Source organism: Oncorhynchus gorbuscha, linkage group LG22 (assembly GCF_021184085.1).
Source record: "Oncorhynchus gorbuscha isolate QuinsamMale2020 ecotype Even-year linkage group LG22, OgorEven_v1.0, whole genome shotgun sequence".
Taxonomy (NCBI): Eukaryota; Metazoa; Chordata; class Actinopteri; order Salmoniformes; family Salmonidae; genus Oncorhynchus; species Oncorhynchus gorbuscha.
Window position 1 is genome coordinate 14,979,922 of NC_060194.1, and position 18,198 is coordinate 14,998,119.

The 18,198-nt window shown below is 46.3% G+C and overlaps 1 protein-coding gene across 2 annotated transcripts in view; it reads left to right on the plus strand.

Moving 5' to 3' along the window:
- The window catches only part of LOC124009402 (glypican-5-like), a 237,604-nt gene that overhangs the window by 82,920 nt on the left and 136,486 nt on the right, over positions 1–18,198 (plus strand). Inside the window, exons 4-6 of one of the 2 annotated variants that reach the window (XM_046321206.1) lie at positions 10,038–10,207; positions 13,391–13,450; positions 14,414–14,536. In XM_046321206.1, coding sequence (XP_046177162.1) covers positions 10,038–10,207; positions 13,391–13,450; positions 14,414–14,536 — 353 coding nt within the window. The remainder of the gene's footprint in view (positions 1–10,037; positions 10,208–13,390; positions 13,451–14,413; positions 14,537–18,198) is intronic. The other variant, XM_046321208.1, reaches the window with a different exon arrangement.

The window sequence follows — 18,198 nt, forward strand, 5'->3', positions numbered from 1 at the left end:
CGTCCAGTTTAACAATTGTCCTCCTTCGAGACAGATTTGAAGCGATCTAAGGATCTCTGCTATTTGCACCTACAGTCCTCCGCTCTACCAACTGAGCTTTCAAAGGGGTAGCTGGGCTTGAGTGATTGTGTGTTTAGAGTCAGCAGTATCGTCTGAGCTCTATTGTGAAGCTCTGTAAAAGCTGTGAGTGGCCTATGCAATGGTGCACCGTTCCCATTGTTTCACACACACTGGCAGAGGATGTGTGTGTAAGCGCACACATGGAGCGTCAACTCTGTTCAAAATGTGATGAGTGTGATAAGTGGCACTGACAGAAATGGTCGCCTCAGGTCCTTAGGAAACTATGCAGTAATTTTTAATGTATTATTTCTTACATTGTTAGCCCAGAAAATCTCAAGTGTTATTACATACAGCCGGGGAGAACTACTGGATATAAAAGTGACGTCAACTCACCAACATTACGACCAGGAATACGACTTTCCCGAAGCGGATCCTTTGTTCGGAACTCTACCAAGTGACATGGGATCTTATCCCAGAGGCCGACCCAAAACGATGCGGTCGCTGCAAGCGAGGCAGACAGAGCGGCCTACTGGTCAGACTCAGAAGGCGAGCACACCATCCACCGCTTCCGAGCATATTACTCGCCAATGTTTTCTTCACGCATCGCTCCGACAGAAGCAAACATCTCTCTGGTAAGAAGAAGGGCCTTCTGATCAATGACTCATGGTGTAATCATAACAACATACAGGATCTCAAGTCCATTTGTTCACCTGACCTAGAATTCCTTACAATCAATTGCTGACGGCATCATCTACCAAGAGAATTCTCTTTGATTATAGTCACCGCCGTGTATATCCCCCCAAGCAGAAACCTCGACGGCCCTGAAAGAACTTCAGTGGACTCTACGTAAACTGGAAACCATATATCCTGAGGCTACATTTATTGTAGCTGGGGATTTTAACAAAGCTAATCTGAGAACAATGCTTTCTAAATTCTATCAGCATATCGAATGTTCGACACGAGCCGGTAGCATTCTGGACCATTGCTACTCTTAACTTCCGCAATGCATACAAAGCCCTCCCCCGCCCTCCCTTCGGCAAATCTGACCATGAGTCCATTTTGTTGCTCCCAGCATATAGACAGAAACTAAAACAGGAAACACCCATGCTTAGGTCTATCCAACGTTGGTCTGACCAATCGGATTCCACGCTTCAAGATTGCTTCGATCACATGGACTGGGATATGTTCCGGGTAGCCTCAGACAATAACATGTACTTGTACGCTGACTTGGTGAGTGAGTTTATTAGCAAGTGCATCAGTGATGTTGTACCCACTGTGACTGTTAGAACCTTCCCTAACCAGAAACCGTGGATTGATGGCAGCATTCACTCAAAACTGAAAGTGTGAACTACATTAATCATGGCAAGGCGACTGGAAACATGACCGAATAAAAAACAGTGCAGCTATTCCCTCCACAAGGCAATAAAACAAGCAAAGCGTCAGTATAGAGACAAAGTAGAGTCGCAATTCAACGACTCAAAACACGAGACGTATGTGGCACGGTCTACAGTCAATCACGGATTACAAAAAGAAAACCAGCCCCATCGGGGACATTGACGTCTTGCTCCCAGACAAATTAAACAACTTCTTTGCTCGCTTTGAGGACAATACAGTGCCACTGACACGGCCCACTACCAAAGCCTGTGGGCTCTCCTTCACCATGGCCAACGTGAGTAAAACATTTAAACGTGTTAACCCTCGCAAGGCTGCCGGCCTAGACGGCATCCATAGCCTCATCCTCATAGCGCAGACCAGCTGGCTGGTGTGTTTATGGACATATTCAATCAATCCCTATCCCAGTCTGCTGTGCCAACATGCTTCAAGATGACCACCATTGTTCCTGATCCCAAGAAAGTTAATGTAACTGAGCTAAACGACTACCGCCCCGTAGCACTCACTTCTGTCATCATGAAGTGCTTTGAGAGACTAGTCAAGGATCATATCACATCCGCCCTACCTGATACCCTAGACCCACTCCAATTTGCTTACCGCCCCAATAGGTCCAAAGACGACGCAATCGCCATCACACAGCACACTGCCCTATCACATCTGGACAAGATGAATACCTATGTAAGAATGCTGTTCATTGACTACAGCTCAGCATTTAACACCATAGTAACCTCTGAACTCATCACTAATCTCGAGACCCTGGATCTCGACCCTGCCCTGTGCAACTGGGTCCTGGACTTTCTGACAGGCCGCCCCCAGGTGCTGAGGGTAGGAAACAACATCTCCACCCCGCTGATCCTCAACACTGGGTCCCCAAAAGGGTGTGTTCTCAGCCCTCTCCTGTACTCCCTGTTCACCCATGACTGCGTGGCCATGCACGCCTCCAACTCAATCATCAAGTTTGCAGACGACACTGCAGTGGTAGGTTTGATTACCAACAACGACGAGACGGCCTACAGGGAGGAGGTGAGGGCCTTCGAGGTGTGTTGTCAGGAAAATAACCTCACACTCAACGTCAACAAAACAAAGGAGATTCTTGTGGACTTCAGGAAACAGCAGAGGGAGCACTCCCCTATCCACATCGACGGGACAGTAGTGGAGAGGGTAGTAAGTTTTAAGTTCCTAGGCATACACATCACCGACAAACTGAATTGGTCCACCCACACAGACAGCGTGGTGAAGAAGGCACAGCAGCACCTCTTCAACCTCAGGAGGCTGAAGGAATTCGGCTTGTCACCAAAAGCACTCACAAACTTCTACAGATGCACAATCGAGAGCATCCTGTCGGGCTGGTACAGCAACTGCTCCGCCCACAACCATAAGGCTCTCCAGAGGGTAGTGAGGTCTGCACAATGCATCACCGGGGGCAAACTACCTGCCCTCCAGGACACCTACACCGGCCGATGTCACAGGAAGGCCATAAAGACAACAACCACCCGAGCCACTGCCTGTTCACCCCGCTATCATCCAGAAGGCGAGGTCAGTACAGGTGCATCAAAGCAGGGACCGAGAGACCTAAAAACAGCTTCTATCTCAAGGCCATCAGACTGTTAAACAGCCACCACTAACATTGAGTGGCTGCTGCCAACACACTGACTCAACTCCAGCCACTTTAATAATGGAAATGGATGGAAATTGATGTAAAAATATATCACTAGCCACTTTAAACTATGCCACTTTGTTTACATACCCTACATGACTCATCTCATATGTATATACTGTACTCTATCATCTACTGCATCTTGCATATGCTGTTCTGTACCATCACTCCTTCATATATCTTTATGTACATATTCTTTATCCCTTTACACTTATGTGTATAAGGTAGTAGTTTTGGAATTGTTTGGTTAGATTAGTCGTTGGTTATTACTGCATTGTCGGAACTAGAAGCACCATTATTTCGCTACACTCGCATGAACATCTGCTAACCATGTGTATGTGACAAATACAATTTGATTTGATTTGAGCAATCCGAGAGGTAATTGTTTGTTCGTGGCTGTCCAGAATTCAAACCAGCGGTGGACAATAGGGGGCCAGACTCGCTGGACAACCCCCCCACCTACCTTCCCACTGCTACCCAGAATGCAATCGGAGAGGGAGGCTGAGAAAGTTAGCCTGGCTGATCCCTAGATAAACAAACCAAGATGACAGCCTGGGACCACCACTGCTGTCTGTAAGGCAATACTCCCCTAGAGCCTGGGATGGCCTGGGACAGCCTGGGATGGACTGGGATAGGTCGGACACTCTCTAGTTCATTCCCTCGCTCTCTGCTCCTCTCGTCTCAACTCTCTGGCCCCGGGGTAGACCAGGGATATATGAGATGGAGACTATACATAAACACAAGTGTGGGGGATTATAGACAGATAGATACACACACACACACACACACACACACACACACACACACACACACACACACACACACACACACACACACACACACACACACACACACACACACACACACACACACACACACACACACACACACACACACACACACACACACACACACACACACACACACACACACACACACACATATGCAGGCATACAAATGTGAACACACAGGTACAGAAGCATATACAGAACTTATAATAACACACACATGCTTTCGTCACACCAATTTCATCGCCCTCTTCCCAAATGTATAGAGAACGCAAGTCTTTGTTTCCCCATAGGCTGAACAGTTTGGCATAGGGCATCAGACCATGGCATCCTATGCCATCATTCTCCAGGAAGTCACCCGAGGAATGCCTGAAATGGAATAGCTGCCATTTTAAAGATTTAACAAGGACAAACAGGTGGTTAAACACACACACGCACTCGGGCTTCCATTCCCATGCCATCACTGAGGTCAGGATTTATCGTTGCATTGTAGTCTGTGCCCTCCTTCAAGCTGTCCTCTGATTGGTCAATGGGATTATGTGGCCAATCCGGACATCATATCTAGCTTCTAATGCTATTTCTCTCCGTTTGTCCCTGTTGTGGCCCCAAACTGTCTTAATATTTATTTTCCGTATCATTTCTGTTTTTAGTGGCTTTATGTTTATTCTCCCGACCATTACTTTTTCTTTTGTTTACATAGCTACATGTTTAGTTAGGCGTCCGACTGATTTGTGCCCATGTTATTGTTTTAAAATGACGACCTCAGCCCGTCTCTACAGGACACTCCACTGACAGAAACCCCTTGTCTTGATCGCCTAAACTGGGTGGTATTTATTAGGGTACACCGTGGCAAAATGTTTTGTAACGGAAAAGCAAAACGAGCATTTCTTTTTGGACAAGTTCAGGCAGTTCCTCCCCGTTTCAGTCCCTTTCCCCTCAGTTTGGTGCCCAATGAACACAACCCAGGTTTTGTTGTGAAAGAGAAAGAACAGAACACACACACGAGTGTTATTGACTTTCTCTTCCAACTCATATTTTGGAGGGAACGTTTACATATTTGTCTCTACAAAACAAACTTTTCATTCTGGAGACAGGCGAGACATGGTGTCTGATTCCGCCAAATTTCAACACTTACGAAAGAATGAGAAAAAAAGATAATCCCAAAAGTTATAATAAATCACTTTGATATAAATATTTACATATATATATATAAACATATATTGAAGATATACACTGAGTATACAAAACATTAGGAACACCTGCACTTTCCATGACATAGACTGACCAGGTAAATTCAGGATAAAGCTATGATCCCTTATTGATGTCACTTGTTAAATCCACTTCAATCAGTCTAGATGAAGGGAAGGAGACCGGCTAAAGAAGGATTTTTAAGAGACAATTGACACATACATTGTGTCTGTGTGCCGTTCAGAGGGTGAATGGACAAGACAAAAGATTTAGGTGCCTTTTGAACGGGGTATGGTAGTAGGTGCCAGGCTCATCAGTTTGTGTCAAGAACTGCAATGCTGTGAGATTCCTGTGTGTATCACGGAAATCCAGCCAACTTGACACAACTGTGGGAAGCATTGGAGTCTACATGGGCCAGCATCCCTGTGAAACGCTTTTGACACCTTGTCGAGTCCATGCCCCGACAAATTGAGGCTGTTCTGAGGGAAAAAGGGGGTGCAACTCAATATTAGGAAGGTGTCCCGAATGTTTTGTACACTCAGTGTATGCTTTTGGTAACCAATGATAACTTCCCTTAGTGTAGTCTAGTCTGCATAGATACATGTACAGTATTGGCTGAACTGTGCCACTTTGTTCAGCTAGGAAGTGTTGCTGTGTATGAGACTGTGTATTCATCTGTCTTGTCTGTTTGGTTTAGTCTTTTAGTAGCTTGTCAAAACTCCCTCCAGTTCCCTCTGATGGTGTCTGAGACAGATCCCCAGGCTCTTGTTCCTGTCTGGTACTGCTGTTGGACAATATTGTCCAATCGTGTGTGTGTGTGTGGGCGTCAGGAGAATGCCAGTCCTGTAATAGCCATGGTTATTAATACTGGGGAGTCTGGGTGCTCCTGCCCTGCCCCTCCACACACCTGCCCAGTCTGCCAGGCAAGCCAACTAGACACACAGGCCCAGTCTTCCAGGCAGGCCCAGACCTCCCAAACACTGCCCCCACATGCAACCTCAGAGGGGGGGGGGGGAAGTGTGTTTGAATATGTCCCAACAAGACCCTGTGGTGTCTGAATACGACCCAAACTGGTCTAGAGGGATATAATCAGTAGAAAGTGGGGGTTTAGTGTGTCCGTGTGTCGGTCTGTGTCTGTCTGTGTCTGTGTGTGTGTTTGAGCCGTGGTGGTTGGTTTGAATCCAACATGAATTAGGATGGATTTTTATAATTCTACTGCTTGGAAAGACAATTCTTCCCTTTTTACATAGTTTGTTTCAACTTGGCTTATTAACAAAGCGATCTGGCAGTGCGGCGACTGCAACAGAACCATGTAATAATCAACAAGGAATTAAAAGTGTCTCCATCAGTCCACATTTAGCTTCCCTCAAGTGTTCTCGCTTGGATTATTTCATAAAACAAACCGGTCATAAGTTTACAATTTACAACGGCTCCAACAAATGTTTGCCTTGCAGAGCGCGTGGGGGCGGTCAGCATGTAAATTGTTTTGACGTTTTAATTGTTTGAAAAACTGCATGGAATAATACGAAACAGAATACAATTTTTGCATTTTTGTCTCCTTCACCGGTGTTGGCCGTAAAATGGTTGCTACCTTGCATGTCTTGCATGTTGATTGCCCACCCGCAGCTCTATAGTCTGTGTGTGTATGGGTGTGTGCATGCCAGTGAGTGTGTGTGTGTCTCTGTGTGTGTGTATGTCTCTGTGCGTGCGTGTGTGTGTGTGTGTGTGTGTGTGTGTGTGTGTGTGTGTGTGTGTGTGTGTGTGTGTGTGTGTGTGTGTGTGTGTGTGTGTGTGTGTGTGTGTGTGTGTGTGTGTGCTGTATTTTATGGGTCCAGGGGACTTCAAGGGTAATGTAATAACACAATCATCTCCCCAATGGCCCAAGTCTGCCTCTCTTTGCTGCTCCACAGCTGCTCCTGTGTGTGTATTGACTGAAAGAGAGGGGGAGAGAAAGGCGCAGGGGGTAGACAAGGGGGGAGAAGGTGGGGATAGAGAGAGAAAGGGGGAGAGAGAGAGAGAGAGAATGGGGGAGAGTGGAGGGGAGAGAGAGAAAGATAGAAGAATTGTGGAGAGGTAGACAATGTGCCAGTACCGCACTACTGTATAACTCCGTCTCTCAGTGACTCACCAGAACATGGCCTGTGTCGCTCAGCAGGTCTCTGGTAGAGAGCTGCATGGTCCAGTGTTCTCAGTCAGGAATAGCCCCGCTGTTATGCAGAAACCTCCATTTCAATTGCCTTTATAGGGCACATGTGCTGACTTATATTCATAACACAAACGCGCACACACACACGCACGCTCACGCACGCTCACGCACGCTCACGCACACGCACACACACACACACACACACACACACACACACACACACACACACACACACACACACACACACACACACACACACACACACACACACACACACACACACACACACACACACACACACACACACACACACACACACACACACACACACTTCCTCCTAGCCCCAGAGGCTAACACTATTTATAAGCCGCCCCGTTGGCACATATGGGCTCTGACTACCTGCGGTTTTGAAGTTGTTGCGCATATTTCTGCTGCTTTGGTGGTTACTCACCCCTCCATCACCCCCCCCCCCCCCCTCAACCCCTGAATATTCCTCCTTTTCCCCTCTCTGTTTGGTATGGAAGAAAGTGCATGTTTATGTTTTGTACATTCCATTGTTAAGTTTTCCAAAAGGCACACAGTGTCTGGGAGGTCTGGGCTGGCTGGTGTGAAGAAGTGTATGTGTGTGTGTTTGTGTGTTTGCGCCTGGAGTCACTAGCTCTCCTAAACAGGTCCCGTACCGTAGGAGTGAAGCAATGCGTAAATACTTCAGCACCGTGTCTTTGATGTCCCCGCGTAACATGCATACTGCATTAGAAAAGCCATTGCTGAAGCCCACCTAAGACGTTATTACACTTACTGTGCTCCAAGAGCAGTGACGCAAGTTTCTTCTTATGTAACAACGAGCGGAGGTATTTATAGAAGCCTATGTCAGGTGTCCGGCTTGCTTCGTCGTTTGTAAGGTACAGAGCCTTGTCATAAGGCTGTCGAAGTGTGAGATTTGCCGCACCTCATGTTGAAAGTACACATTCAGTATAGGTGACGTATGACAGGAGGCAGTAAGTTATAGCCTAGTGACATTGGGTTGTCATGACAGCGATAGAATGACCTCTCCAGACAGAGACAGACAGTGAGGATGATGAGTGTGCTTCCCTGTACTCCACCAGACGTGGTGTTGGTGCAGCTCACCATTAGACTGTCCATCTCCCTAATAGAATAACATTTAATAACACCCAAGGCTTTTAAGCCAATAAGACACCATTGATTTGGATTGTGGGGGTGGTCACTGCATGACCTGTCTGTCTCATAGAGCCATTCAGAGTTTAAATGGCCCAGTGCAGATATACTCATCGTTAACAACACACACACACACGCACGCACACACACACACACGCACGCACGCACACACACGTGTCAGTCTTGGCAATAACTCTCTTATCCTGTCCTTGTCTCCCTCCAACGTATCCGTGTCTCCATAAGCCCTATGTTCATTCTGTCCCCATCATTCTTTCTCCAGCAAACTGGATGCAGTTTATCACAGTGCCATCCGTTTTGTTACTAAAGCACCTTATACCACCCACCACTTCGACCTGTATGCTCTAGTCGGCTGGTCCTCGCTACATATTCGTCGCCAGACCCACTGGCTCCAGGTAATCTACAAGTCCATGCTAGGTAAAGCTCCGCCTTATCTCAATTCACTGGTCACGATGGCAACACCCACCCGTAGCACGCGCTCCAGCAGGTGTATCTCACTGATCATCCCTAAAGCCAACACTTCATTTGGCCACCTTTCCTTCCAGTTCTCTGCTGCCTGTGACTGGAACGAATTGCAAAAGTTGGAGACTTTTATCTTTTATCTCCCTCGCCAACTTTAAACATCTGCTATCTGAGCAGCTAACCTATCGCTGCAGCTGTACATAGTCCATCGGTAAATAGCCCACCCAATTTACCTACCTCATCCCCATACTGTTTTTATTTATTTACTTTTCTGCTCTTTTGCACACCAGTATCTCTACCTGTACATGACCATCTGATAATTTATCACTCCAGTGTTAATCTGCTAAATTGTAATTATTCGCCTACCTCCTCATGCCTTTTGCACACAATGTATATAGACTCTTTTTTTTCTTTTTTTTCTACTGTGTCATTGACTTGTTAATTGTTTACTCCATGTGTAACTCTGTGTTGTCTGTTCACACTGCTATGCTTTATCTTGGCCAGGTCGCAGTTGTAAATGAGAACTTGTTCTCAACTAGCCTGTCTGGTTAAATAAAGGTTAAATAAAATAAAAATAAAAATTTGTGTGTGGTTTAGACACCATTCCCTTAATAATCCCTTTTCTGTGACACCCACAGGTGGACAAGGGGGTGTAGACATTGTGCCGTGTGTCAACCCCAGTGTGTTTCTCCCTCCCTGCAGGTGGACAAGGGGGTGTAGACATTGTGCCGTGTGTCAACCCCAGTGTGTTTCTCCCTCCCTGCAGGTGGACAAGGGGGTGTAGACATTGTGCCGTGTGTCAACCCCAGTGTGTTTCTCCCTCCCTGCAGGTGGACAAGGGGGTGTAGACATTGTGCCGTGTGTCAACCCCAGTGTGTTTCTCCCTCCCTGCAGGTGGACAAGGGGGTGTAGACATTGTGCCGTGTGTCAACCCCAGTGTGTTTCTCCCTCCCTGCAGGTGGACAAGGGGGAGTAGACATTGTGCCGTGTGTCAACCCCCGTGTGTTTCTCCCTCCCTGCAGGTGGACAAGGGGGTGTAGACATTGTGCCGTGTGTCAACCCCAGTGTGTTTCTCCCTCCCTGCAGGTGGACAAGGGGGTGTAGACATTGTGCCGTGTGTCAACCCCCGTGTGTTTCTCCCTCCCTGCAGGTGGACAAAGTGTGTGGTCGGTCAGCCAAGGAGCCCCGCACCAGCGTCCACCCTGACCCCGCCCCGGAGGTCACAACCTCCACGGTGACATCATCGACCGTCCCTCCCTCCGACCCCCCCTCCATCCCCCCACCAGAACAGCTGATGGGACAACTTGCCCACCTGAGGAGGTAAGGCTGGGCCAGACAGAGCTGGTACAAAAGTTCTGTCCGGATCCGAAACACCTGGGAAATCAGATCCTTTCTTCCACATCAGATTTGCAACTTTTCGGTTTCCATTATAGGCAGAATAACCTATTGGTTTTCTGTCAAATACTTGACATGCACTTGATTTAACCCAGTGTGCTGGGATGGCGGAGCTGTGCACGTTAAATCAAGCACATCTACTGTTTTTGAAAGGAAAACGATAGGTACTTGATCTAAGTCTGGTGACAGATGAACATCACGTGACCGTCATAAATAAAAGTAATTGATTTTACATAATGTGATAGCCAAGGGAATTATGGACTTTGAGATTCTTGGCTCAATCGTAAATGACAATTTATTCATCTATACAGTACATATAGTATAGTGATTCTGCCACACACACACATACACACTCACACACTCACACTGTGTGTTACACACTCCTCTCACACGGTCCGATTCCACCTCTACTTCGTCCTTTGATGCACCCGGTGCCCACAGCAGCTGGCAGGGCAGTGCCCACAGGGAGGGGGGAAGATTAATACTGACGGACCGCTTCCTGTTTACCCAGACTACCATAGCCCCAGCTCAGATCAGCTGCCCACCTCAGTGCTATCACATAGGCACACACAGACACACAGTCACATATTAGGCACACATACACACCCACACACACACACACACTCACTCACTCACTCACTCACTCACTCACTCACTCACTCACTCACTCACTCACTCACTCACTCACTCACTCAGACACAGACACAGACACAGACACAGACACAGACACAGACACAGACACAGACACAGACACAGTCACATATTAGGCATTAAGGCGCACACACTCACGCACGCACACACACACAGTCAAATATTAGGCACTCACTCACTCACTCACTCACTCACTCACTCACTCACTCACTCACTCACTCACTCATTCACTCACTGACAGACACCCAGGTGTTGTGGTGCCAGTCTAGCTGACGGTCTTGCCCTGGCGCTGCCACCCTGCTCCGCGCCAACAGTATCCAGCGCCCAGCCCTCTGCCAGCCTACCCACAGACCAGTGGGCAGTATCCTCATCACACACAGCAGTTTACACTGGCAGAGGCACAAGGCCAGTAGCCGCTGGAGGGAATGGAAAGGAATATGATATAGTGGAATAACAAGGGAAATGGATTTTGACATAAATATTTTGTAGTTTAATTTTATTATGATAACACAGAATGAAGTAGAGAGGGAGGGGTGGACACTCATTTTATGACTTGTACTTTGTTTCCAGTTAGTTCCCTAAGACAACAATCTAATTTCCAGACAGTAATCTAATTTCCAGACAGTAATCTAATTTCCAGACAGTAATCTAATTGCAGACAACAATCTAATTTCCAGACAGTAACCTAATTTCCAGACAGTAATCTAATTGCAGACAACAATCTAATTTCCAGACAGTAATCTAATTTCCAGACAGTAATCTAATTTCCAGACAGTAATCTAATTGCAGACAACAATCTAATTTCCAGACAGTAACCTAATTTCCAGACAGTAATCTAATTGCAGACAACAATCTAATTTCCAGACAGTAATCTAATTTCCAGACAGTAATCTAATTGCAGACAGTAATCTAATTGCAGACAACAATCTAATTTCCAGACAGTAATGTAATTGCAGACAACAATCTAATTTCCAGACAGTAATCTAATTTCCAGACAGTAATCTAATTGCAGAAAACAATCTAATTTCCAGACAGTAATCTAATTGCAGACAACAATCTAATTTCCAGACAGTAATCTAATTTCCAGACAGTAATCTAATTGCAGAAAACAATCTAATTTCCAGACAGTAATCTAATTGCAGACAACAATCTAATTTCCAGACAGTAACCTAATTTCCAGACAGTAATCTAATTTCCAGACAGTAATCTAATTGCAGACAACAATCTAATTTCCAGACAGTAACCTAATTTCCAGACAGTAATCTAATTGCAGACAACAATCTAATTTCCAGACAGTAATCTAATTTCCAGACAGTAATCTAATTGCAGACAGTAATCTAATTGCAGACAACAATCTAATTTCCAGACAGTAATGTAATTGCAGACAACAATCTAATTTCCAGACAGTAATCTAATTTCCAGACAGTAATCTAATTGCAGAAAACAATCTAATTTCCAGACAGTAATCTAATTGCAGACAACAATCTAATTTCCAGACAGTAACCTAATTTCCAGGCAGGAATCTAATTTCCAGACAGTAATCTAATTGCAGACAACAATCTAATTTCCATACTTTAACCTAATTTCCAGGCAGTAATCTAATTTCCAGACAGTAATCTAATTGCAGACAACAATCTAATTTCCAGACAGTAACCTAATTTCCAGGCAGGAATCTAATTTCCAGACAGTAATCTAATTGCAGACAACAATCTAATTTCCAGACAGTAACCTAATTTCTAGGCAGGAATCTAATTTCCAGACAACAATCTGATTTCAGGACAACAATCTGATTCCAGGAAAACAATATCATTTCCAGACAACAATCTAATTGCAGACAACAATCTGATTTCAAGACAACAATCTAATTTCCAGACCGCAAACGAATTTCCAGACAACAATCTGATTTCAGGACAACAATCTGATTTCAGGACAACAATCTGATTTCAGGACAACAATCTGATTTCAGGACAACAATCTGATTTCAAGACAACAATCTAATTTCCAGACAACAATCAAATTTCCAGACAACAATCAAATTTCCAGACAACGATATCAATTTACGTTGTGAAAAAGGGGCAGTACACACATACAGTTGTGTTGTATTCTTAAATGTGAATTTAATTGCTCACTTGTATGACTTTCAACAGCTGTTTTAACAATGTCACGTGGGACAACAAATGAGTGTCTCAACCTACTGTATGGGGTGTGTGGGAGGGGTGTGTGTGGGGTGTGTTTGGTGGGTTTTTTGGGGTGTTTCCCACCCTGACCTCTGACCTCTGCATGTGCATGACTCACCCTTATCCAGGGTTGTAAACTGACTATTTCTTCCTCTCCCTCCCCTCCTTGTTTTGTCTTGCCCTCATTTTGTCCCACCCCCCGTTTTCTTTGTTTTCTCTCCCTGCACCTCTCCTGCTTGTGTCATCCCCCCCCCCCCCCCCGGACTCCTTCCATCCTCAGTTCATTCCCCCTGAAACCCTCCAAGAACGATAAACCTAGAAGTCTGAAAAAGATCTCTAGGTAAGCATGACCAACCAACCCACCCACCCGGTGAATGACAACTACCTCTCTCTGTCTCTGCTTCTCAGTCTCACATATGTATGTCTGTCTTTGTCTTTGTCCATGTGTCTTTCTGTCTGTGCCCTCTGCTTCTCTCTCTCTCTCTCTCTCTCTCTCTCTCTCTCTCTCTCTCTCTCTCTCTCTCTCTCTCTCTCTCTCTCTCTCTCTCTCTCTCTCTCTCTCTCTCTCTCTCTCTCTTTCTCTCACCCTCTCTCTCTCTCACCCTCTCTCTCTCTCTCTCTCTCTCTCTCTCTCTCTCTCTCTCTCTCTCTCTCTCTCTCTCTCTCTCTCTCTCTCTGTGTGTGACAGCACTATGTTGTCATCAGTATTGGATCAGGCTATGATGTCTCTCAACATATGTGTGTGTATCTGTCTGTCTATCTGGCTAGTGACAGGTGATTAATGATATGGTTTAACCCTTCATAATCCCCTCGTCATTCATTAGGATCCCATTCGCGGCCCACCCCTAACGGGAGACTCTGATACTATCGTCATGACAGCCCTGACTGATGGGGTCCTAACAGCATGTGACCTCACATGACCCATATTATTGGAGTTCCCCTGTCTCTTGGGTGGCCGTAACAGGTGCCTGATCAGAATTATTCTCTTGTTTGGCCACCAGTCACTACAGCATCCATATTATTTTCAATGTGTTTTTAAAGATCTATGGGAACTATATTTCTTCAGGTTCGACAGTATTCCTTTAGGTTCTGTCTATGCACCTGTCATTTTATTTACACGTTCCTATCATGATTACATATCATATGTAGTTGGGTGGTAGCCATAGACGTTACAGTGTGCTGTGTTTCTTATAACATGGGGTCTGTACCCTGACTCTCACCCCTCTGTCCTCTGTCCTCTTTCCCACTTCCCTATCCCTCCTTTCTCTATCCTGTCGCTCTCCATCCTCTCTTTCCATCTCAGGGAGTTTCTGAGCTACATCCAGCGCTATAAGTCATTCTTTGCCGTGCTTCCAGAGATGCTGTGTGAGGGAGAGATGGTGGTGGACGACTTTACCTGCTGGAGCGGAGACGACGTGGTGGAGAGGTAAGACTGGAGGGAGGGAAAGAGAGCAGGATGAGGGATGAGAGAGGAGGATAAAGGAGTGTAGGTGATGTGTGAGACGACGTGGTGGAGAGGTAAGACTGGAGAGAGGGAAAGAGAGCAGGATGGGGGATGAGAGAGGAGGATAAAGGAGTGTAGGTGATGTGTGAGACGACGTGGTGGAGAGGTAAGACTGGAGAGGGGGAAAGAGAGCAGGATGGGGGATGAGAGAGGAGGATAAAGGAGTGTAGGTGATGTGTGAGACGACGTGGTGGAGAGGTAAGACTGGAGAGGGGGAAAGAGAGCAGGATGAGGGATGAGAGAGGAGGATAAAGGAGTGTAGGTGATGTGTGAGACGACGTGGTGGAGAGGTAAGACTGGAGAAACGTGGGGGGGGGGGGGGGGTAGAGAGAGGAAGGAAAGAGAGAGGGGGTCGAATAGGTAAGACAGGAATTATGACCACTCAGTGTTGTTTGGAAGCTCATACGCTGCCCTACTCTACTGGGTCTGCTGGTAGAGTGTGTGTTTGTGTTGTGTGTTGGTGTAATAAGCCTGTGTGTGGTATTATGAGGCTGTTGTTGATTTGCGAGGGAATGTGGAAGTCATAAGGAACATCTTTCCCTGTTGGATGAAGTATAGCACTGTCTGTCTGTCTGTCTGTCTGTCTGTCTGTCTGTCTGTCTGTCTGTCTGTCTGTCTGTCTGTCTGTCTGTCTGTCTGTCTGTCTGTCTGTCTGTCTGTCTGTCTGTCTGTCTGTCTGTCTGTCTGTCTGTCTGTCTGTCTGTCTGTCTGTCTGTCTGTCTGTCTGTCTGTCTGTCTGTCTCTCTCATTTATGAGCTGTTTGTTTGGTGCTGATTTGGGGGCGTGGCTTTCGATCCTTCTTCCTGTACGTGGCTGTGTGGGATCCACTCATCACCTGGACATTAAACCACTGCCATGTGTGTCTTTGCACGTGTGTATGCATTTGTGTATGTGTGAGAGAGTGTACATACATGTGTGTGTGTGTGTGTGTGTGTGTGTGTGTGTGTGTGTGTGTGTGTGTGTGTGTGTGTGTGTATGAGCAAACGCTGATCTGTAACTTATTCCATCTCTGGAAGGGCTTCATAAGCGTTTCTAGAACGTTCTCTTCCCTATGCAATTATGACAACACTGGGGCCTGCGGTGGCCCCTGCCTGGCTTCAGTTACCATGGTACACACACACACACACACACACACACACACACACACACACACACACACACACACACACACACACACACACACACACACACACACACACACACACACACACACACACACACACACACACACACACACACACACACACACACACACACACACACACACACACACACAACCCTGGCCACCCATCTGATAGTGTTTGTCCTTCATGCTATTGTTTTAGTTTGGCCTTGTCGTCCATACTGCATGTCTCTTACTCTGTCCCATGGGGATTGTGGGAGTAGAGGGCACTGTGCTTCTGATGAAAGGAACTCTTATGTTTTGTCTCTACTCTCCCCTTTTCCACTCTCCCCTTCTTTTCTCTCTTTTTTTCTTCTCTGGCACTGAGAGAGACCGAAAGAGAGACACAGAGAGAGGGAGGGAGAGAGAGTGAGAGAGAGAGAAAAGAGGCCCAGTTCCTGACTTTATGCACTTAAAAATGTATCATTGGCTCTTGGAGAGACCACACATTCATCATGTCAAGCATTCTGACACAGCATGTCTCTCAGTGAAAACAACCCTGGTGTTCTCTGTTACCAAGAACATATGAGAGGAGAAGAGAGGGGTAGAGAGGAGGAGAAGAGAGTGGTAGGGAGGAGGAGAAGAGAGTGGTAGAGAGGAGAAGAGAGGGGTAGAGAGGAGGAGAAGAGAGAGGGAGAGAGAAGAAGAGAGGGGTAGGGAGGAGGAGAAGAGAGAGGAAGAGGGGAGAAGAGAGGGGTAGAGAGGAGGAGAAGAGAGAGGGAGAGAGGAGGTACATGGAGTGCTGGAACACAACACCGGGCTAAACAAATGAAATCATCCAACACTTTGAGAAGATATGGTTCATCTGACACTTTGAGAAGATATGGTTCATCTGACACTTTGAGAAGATATGGTTCATCTGACACTTTGAGAAGATATGGTTCATCTGACACTTTGAGAAGATATGGTTCATCTGACACTTTGAGAAGATATGGTTCATCTGACACTTTGAGAAGATATGGTTCATCTGACACTTTGAGAAGATATGGTTCATCTGACACTTTGAGAAGATATGGTTCATCTGACACTTTGAGAAGATATGGTTCATCTGACACTTTGAGAAGATATGGTTCATCTGACACTTTGAGAAGATATGGTTCATCTGACACTTTGAGAAGATATGGTTCATCTGACACTTTGAGAAGATATGGTTCATCCAACACTTTGAGAAGATATGGTTCATCTGACACTTTGAGAAGATATGGTTCATCTGACACTTTGAGAAGATATGGTTCATCTGACACTTTGAGAAGATATGGTTCATCTGACACTTTGAGAATATATGGTTCATCCGACACTTTGAGAAGATATGGTTCATCCAACACTTTGAGAAGATATGGTTCATCCAACACTTTGAGAAGATATGGTTCATCTGACACTCTTCAGCAATCTCATGTGTGTCGGTATGTGTGTGCATGCGTGTGTGTTTGTGAGAAAGAGAGTAACAGAGAGAAAAGAAAGAGAGTCTTTGTGAGATTACAGACTTATCCTTTGGTTCAGTGAGCCACTATATTTATTGAGAAATGTGTGAAATTGAGTCTGCCCGGCTCACCCCATGGTGCACTGTTATCCAACAACTTCTAAGTCAGCAACCTCGTGTGTGTGTGTGTGTGTGTGTGTGTGTGTGTGTGTGTGTGTGTGTGTGTGTGTGTGTGTGTGTGTGTGTGTGTGTGTGTGTGTGTGTGTGTGTGTGTGTGTGTGTGTGTGTGTGTGTGAGAGTGAGAGAGCAACAGGACAGGGCATGAAATGGGGTCGCCCCGGTGGCACTGTGCCCCTCTCTCGCCCCTGTGCCCCTCTCTCGCCCCGGTGGCCGTCTCTCGCCCCTGTGCCCCTGGTCGGGGTAGGTAGCAGTGCGGAGGGACCGGGGGGGGGGGGGGAGGCCTTGGCAGGATAAAGGCCCATTGTTGGGAGAGCGGAGTGAGGCACAGCCCTGCAGTGGGGACCCCCAAACCCTGAAGGGTAGAAACAAAGACCCTCCTATGAGGCTGTATGGGAAATAATGGAGCCCTGAGGCCCTGTACTCACTGTAGACCTGTTAGCTTGCATATACCCTGCCTGGGAATGTCCTAGCCTACCCTGACAAAAAAGAGAGGAGAGGCGGAGGGAGGAAGGAGGGAGGAAAGGATAGAAAGAGAGGTGAGGGAAGAGGAGAGGAGCGAAGTAGATGAGGGGAGTAAAGGAGACCAGATTTGAGAAAAGTGGCCAGGACAGTGTTAAATGTCCAAAACAAATGGCACCGTGTCCCTGTAGAGTTATAACTCCTGCTATGTGGAGCTACAGTGAATATGCTTCCCCATTCTATATTCTGGAGAATGGTGTTACAGTAGGAATAGTGTTGCAGTAGGAATGGTGTTGCAGTAGAATGGTGTTGCAGTAGAATGGTGTTGCAGTAGGAATGGTGTTGCAGTAGGATTGGTGCTGC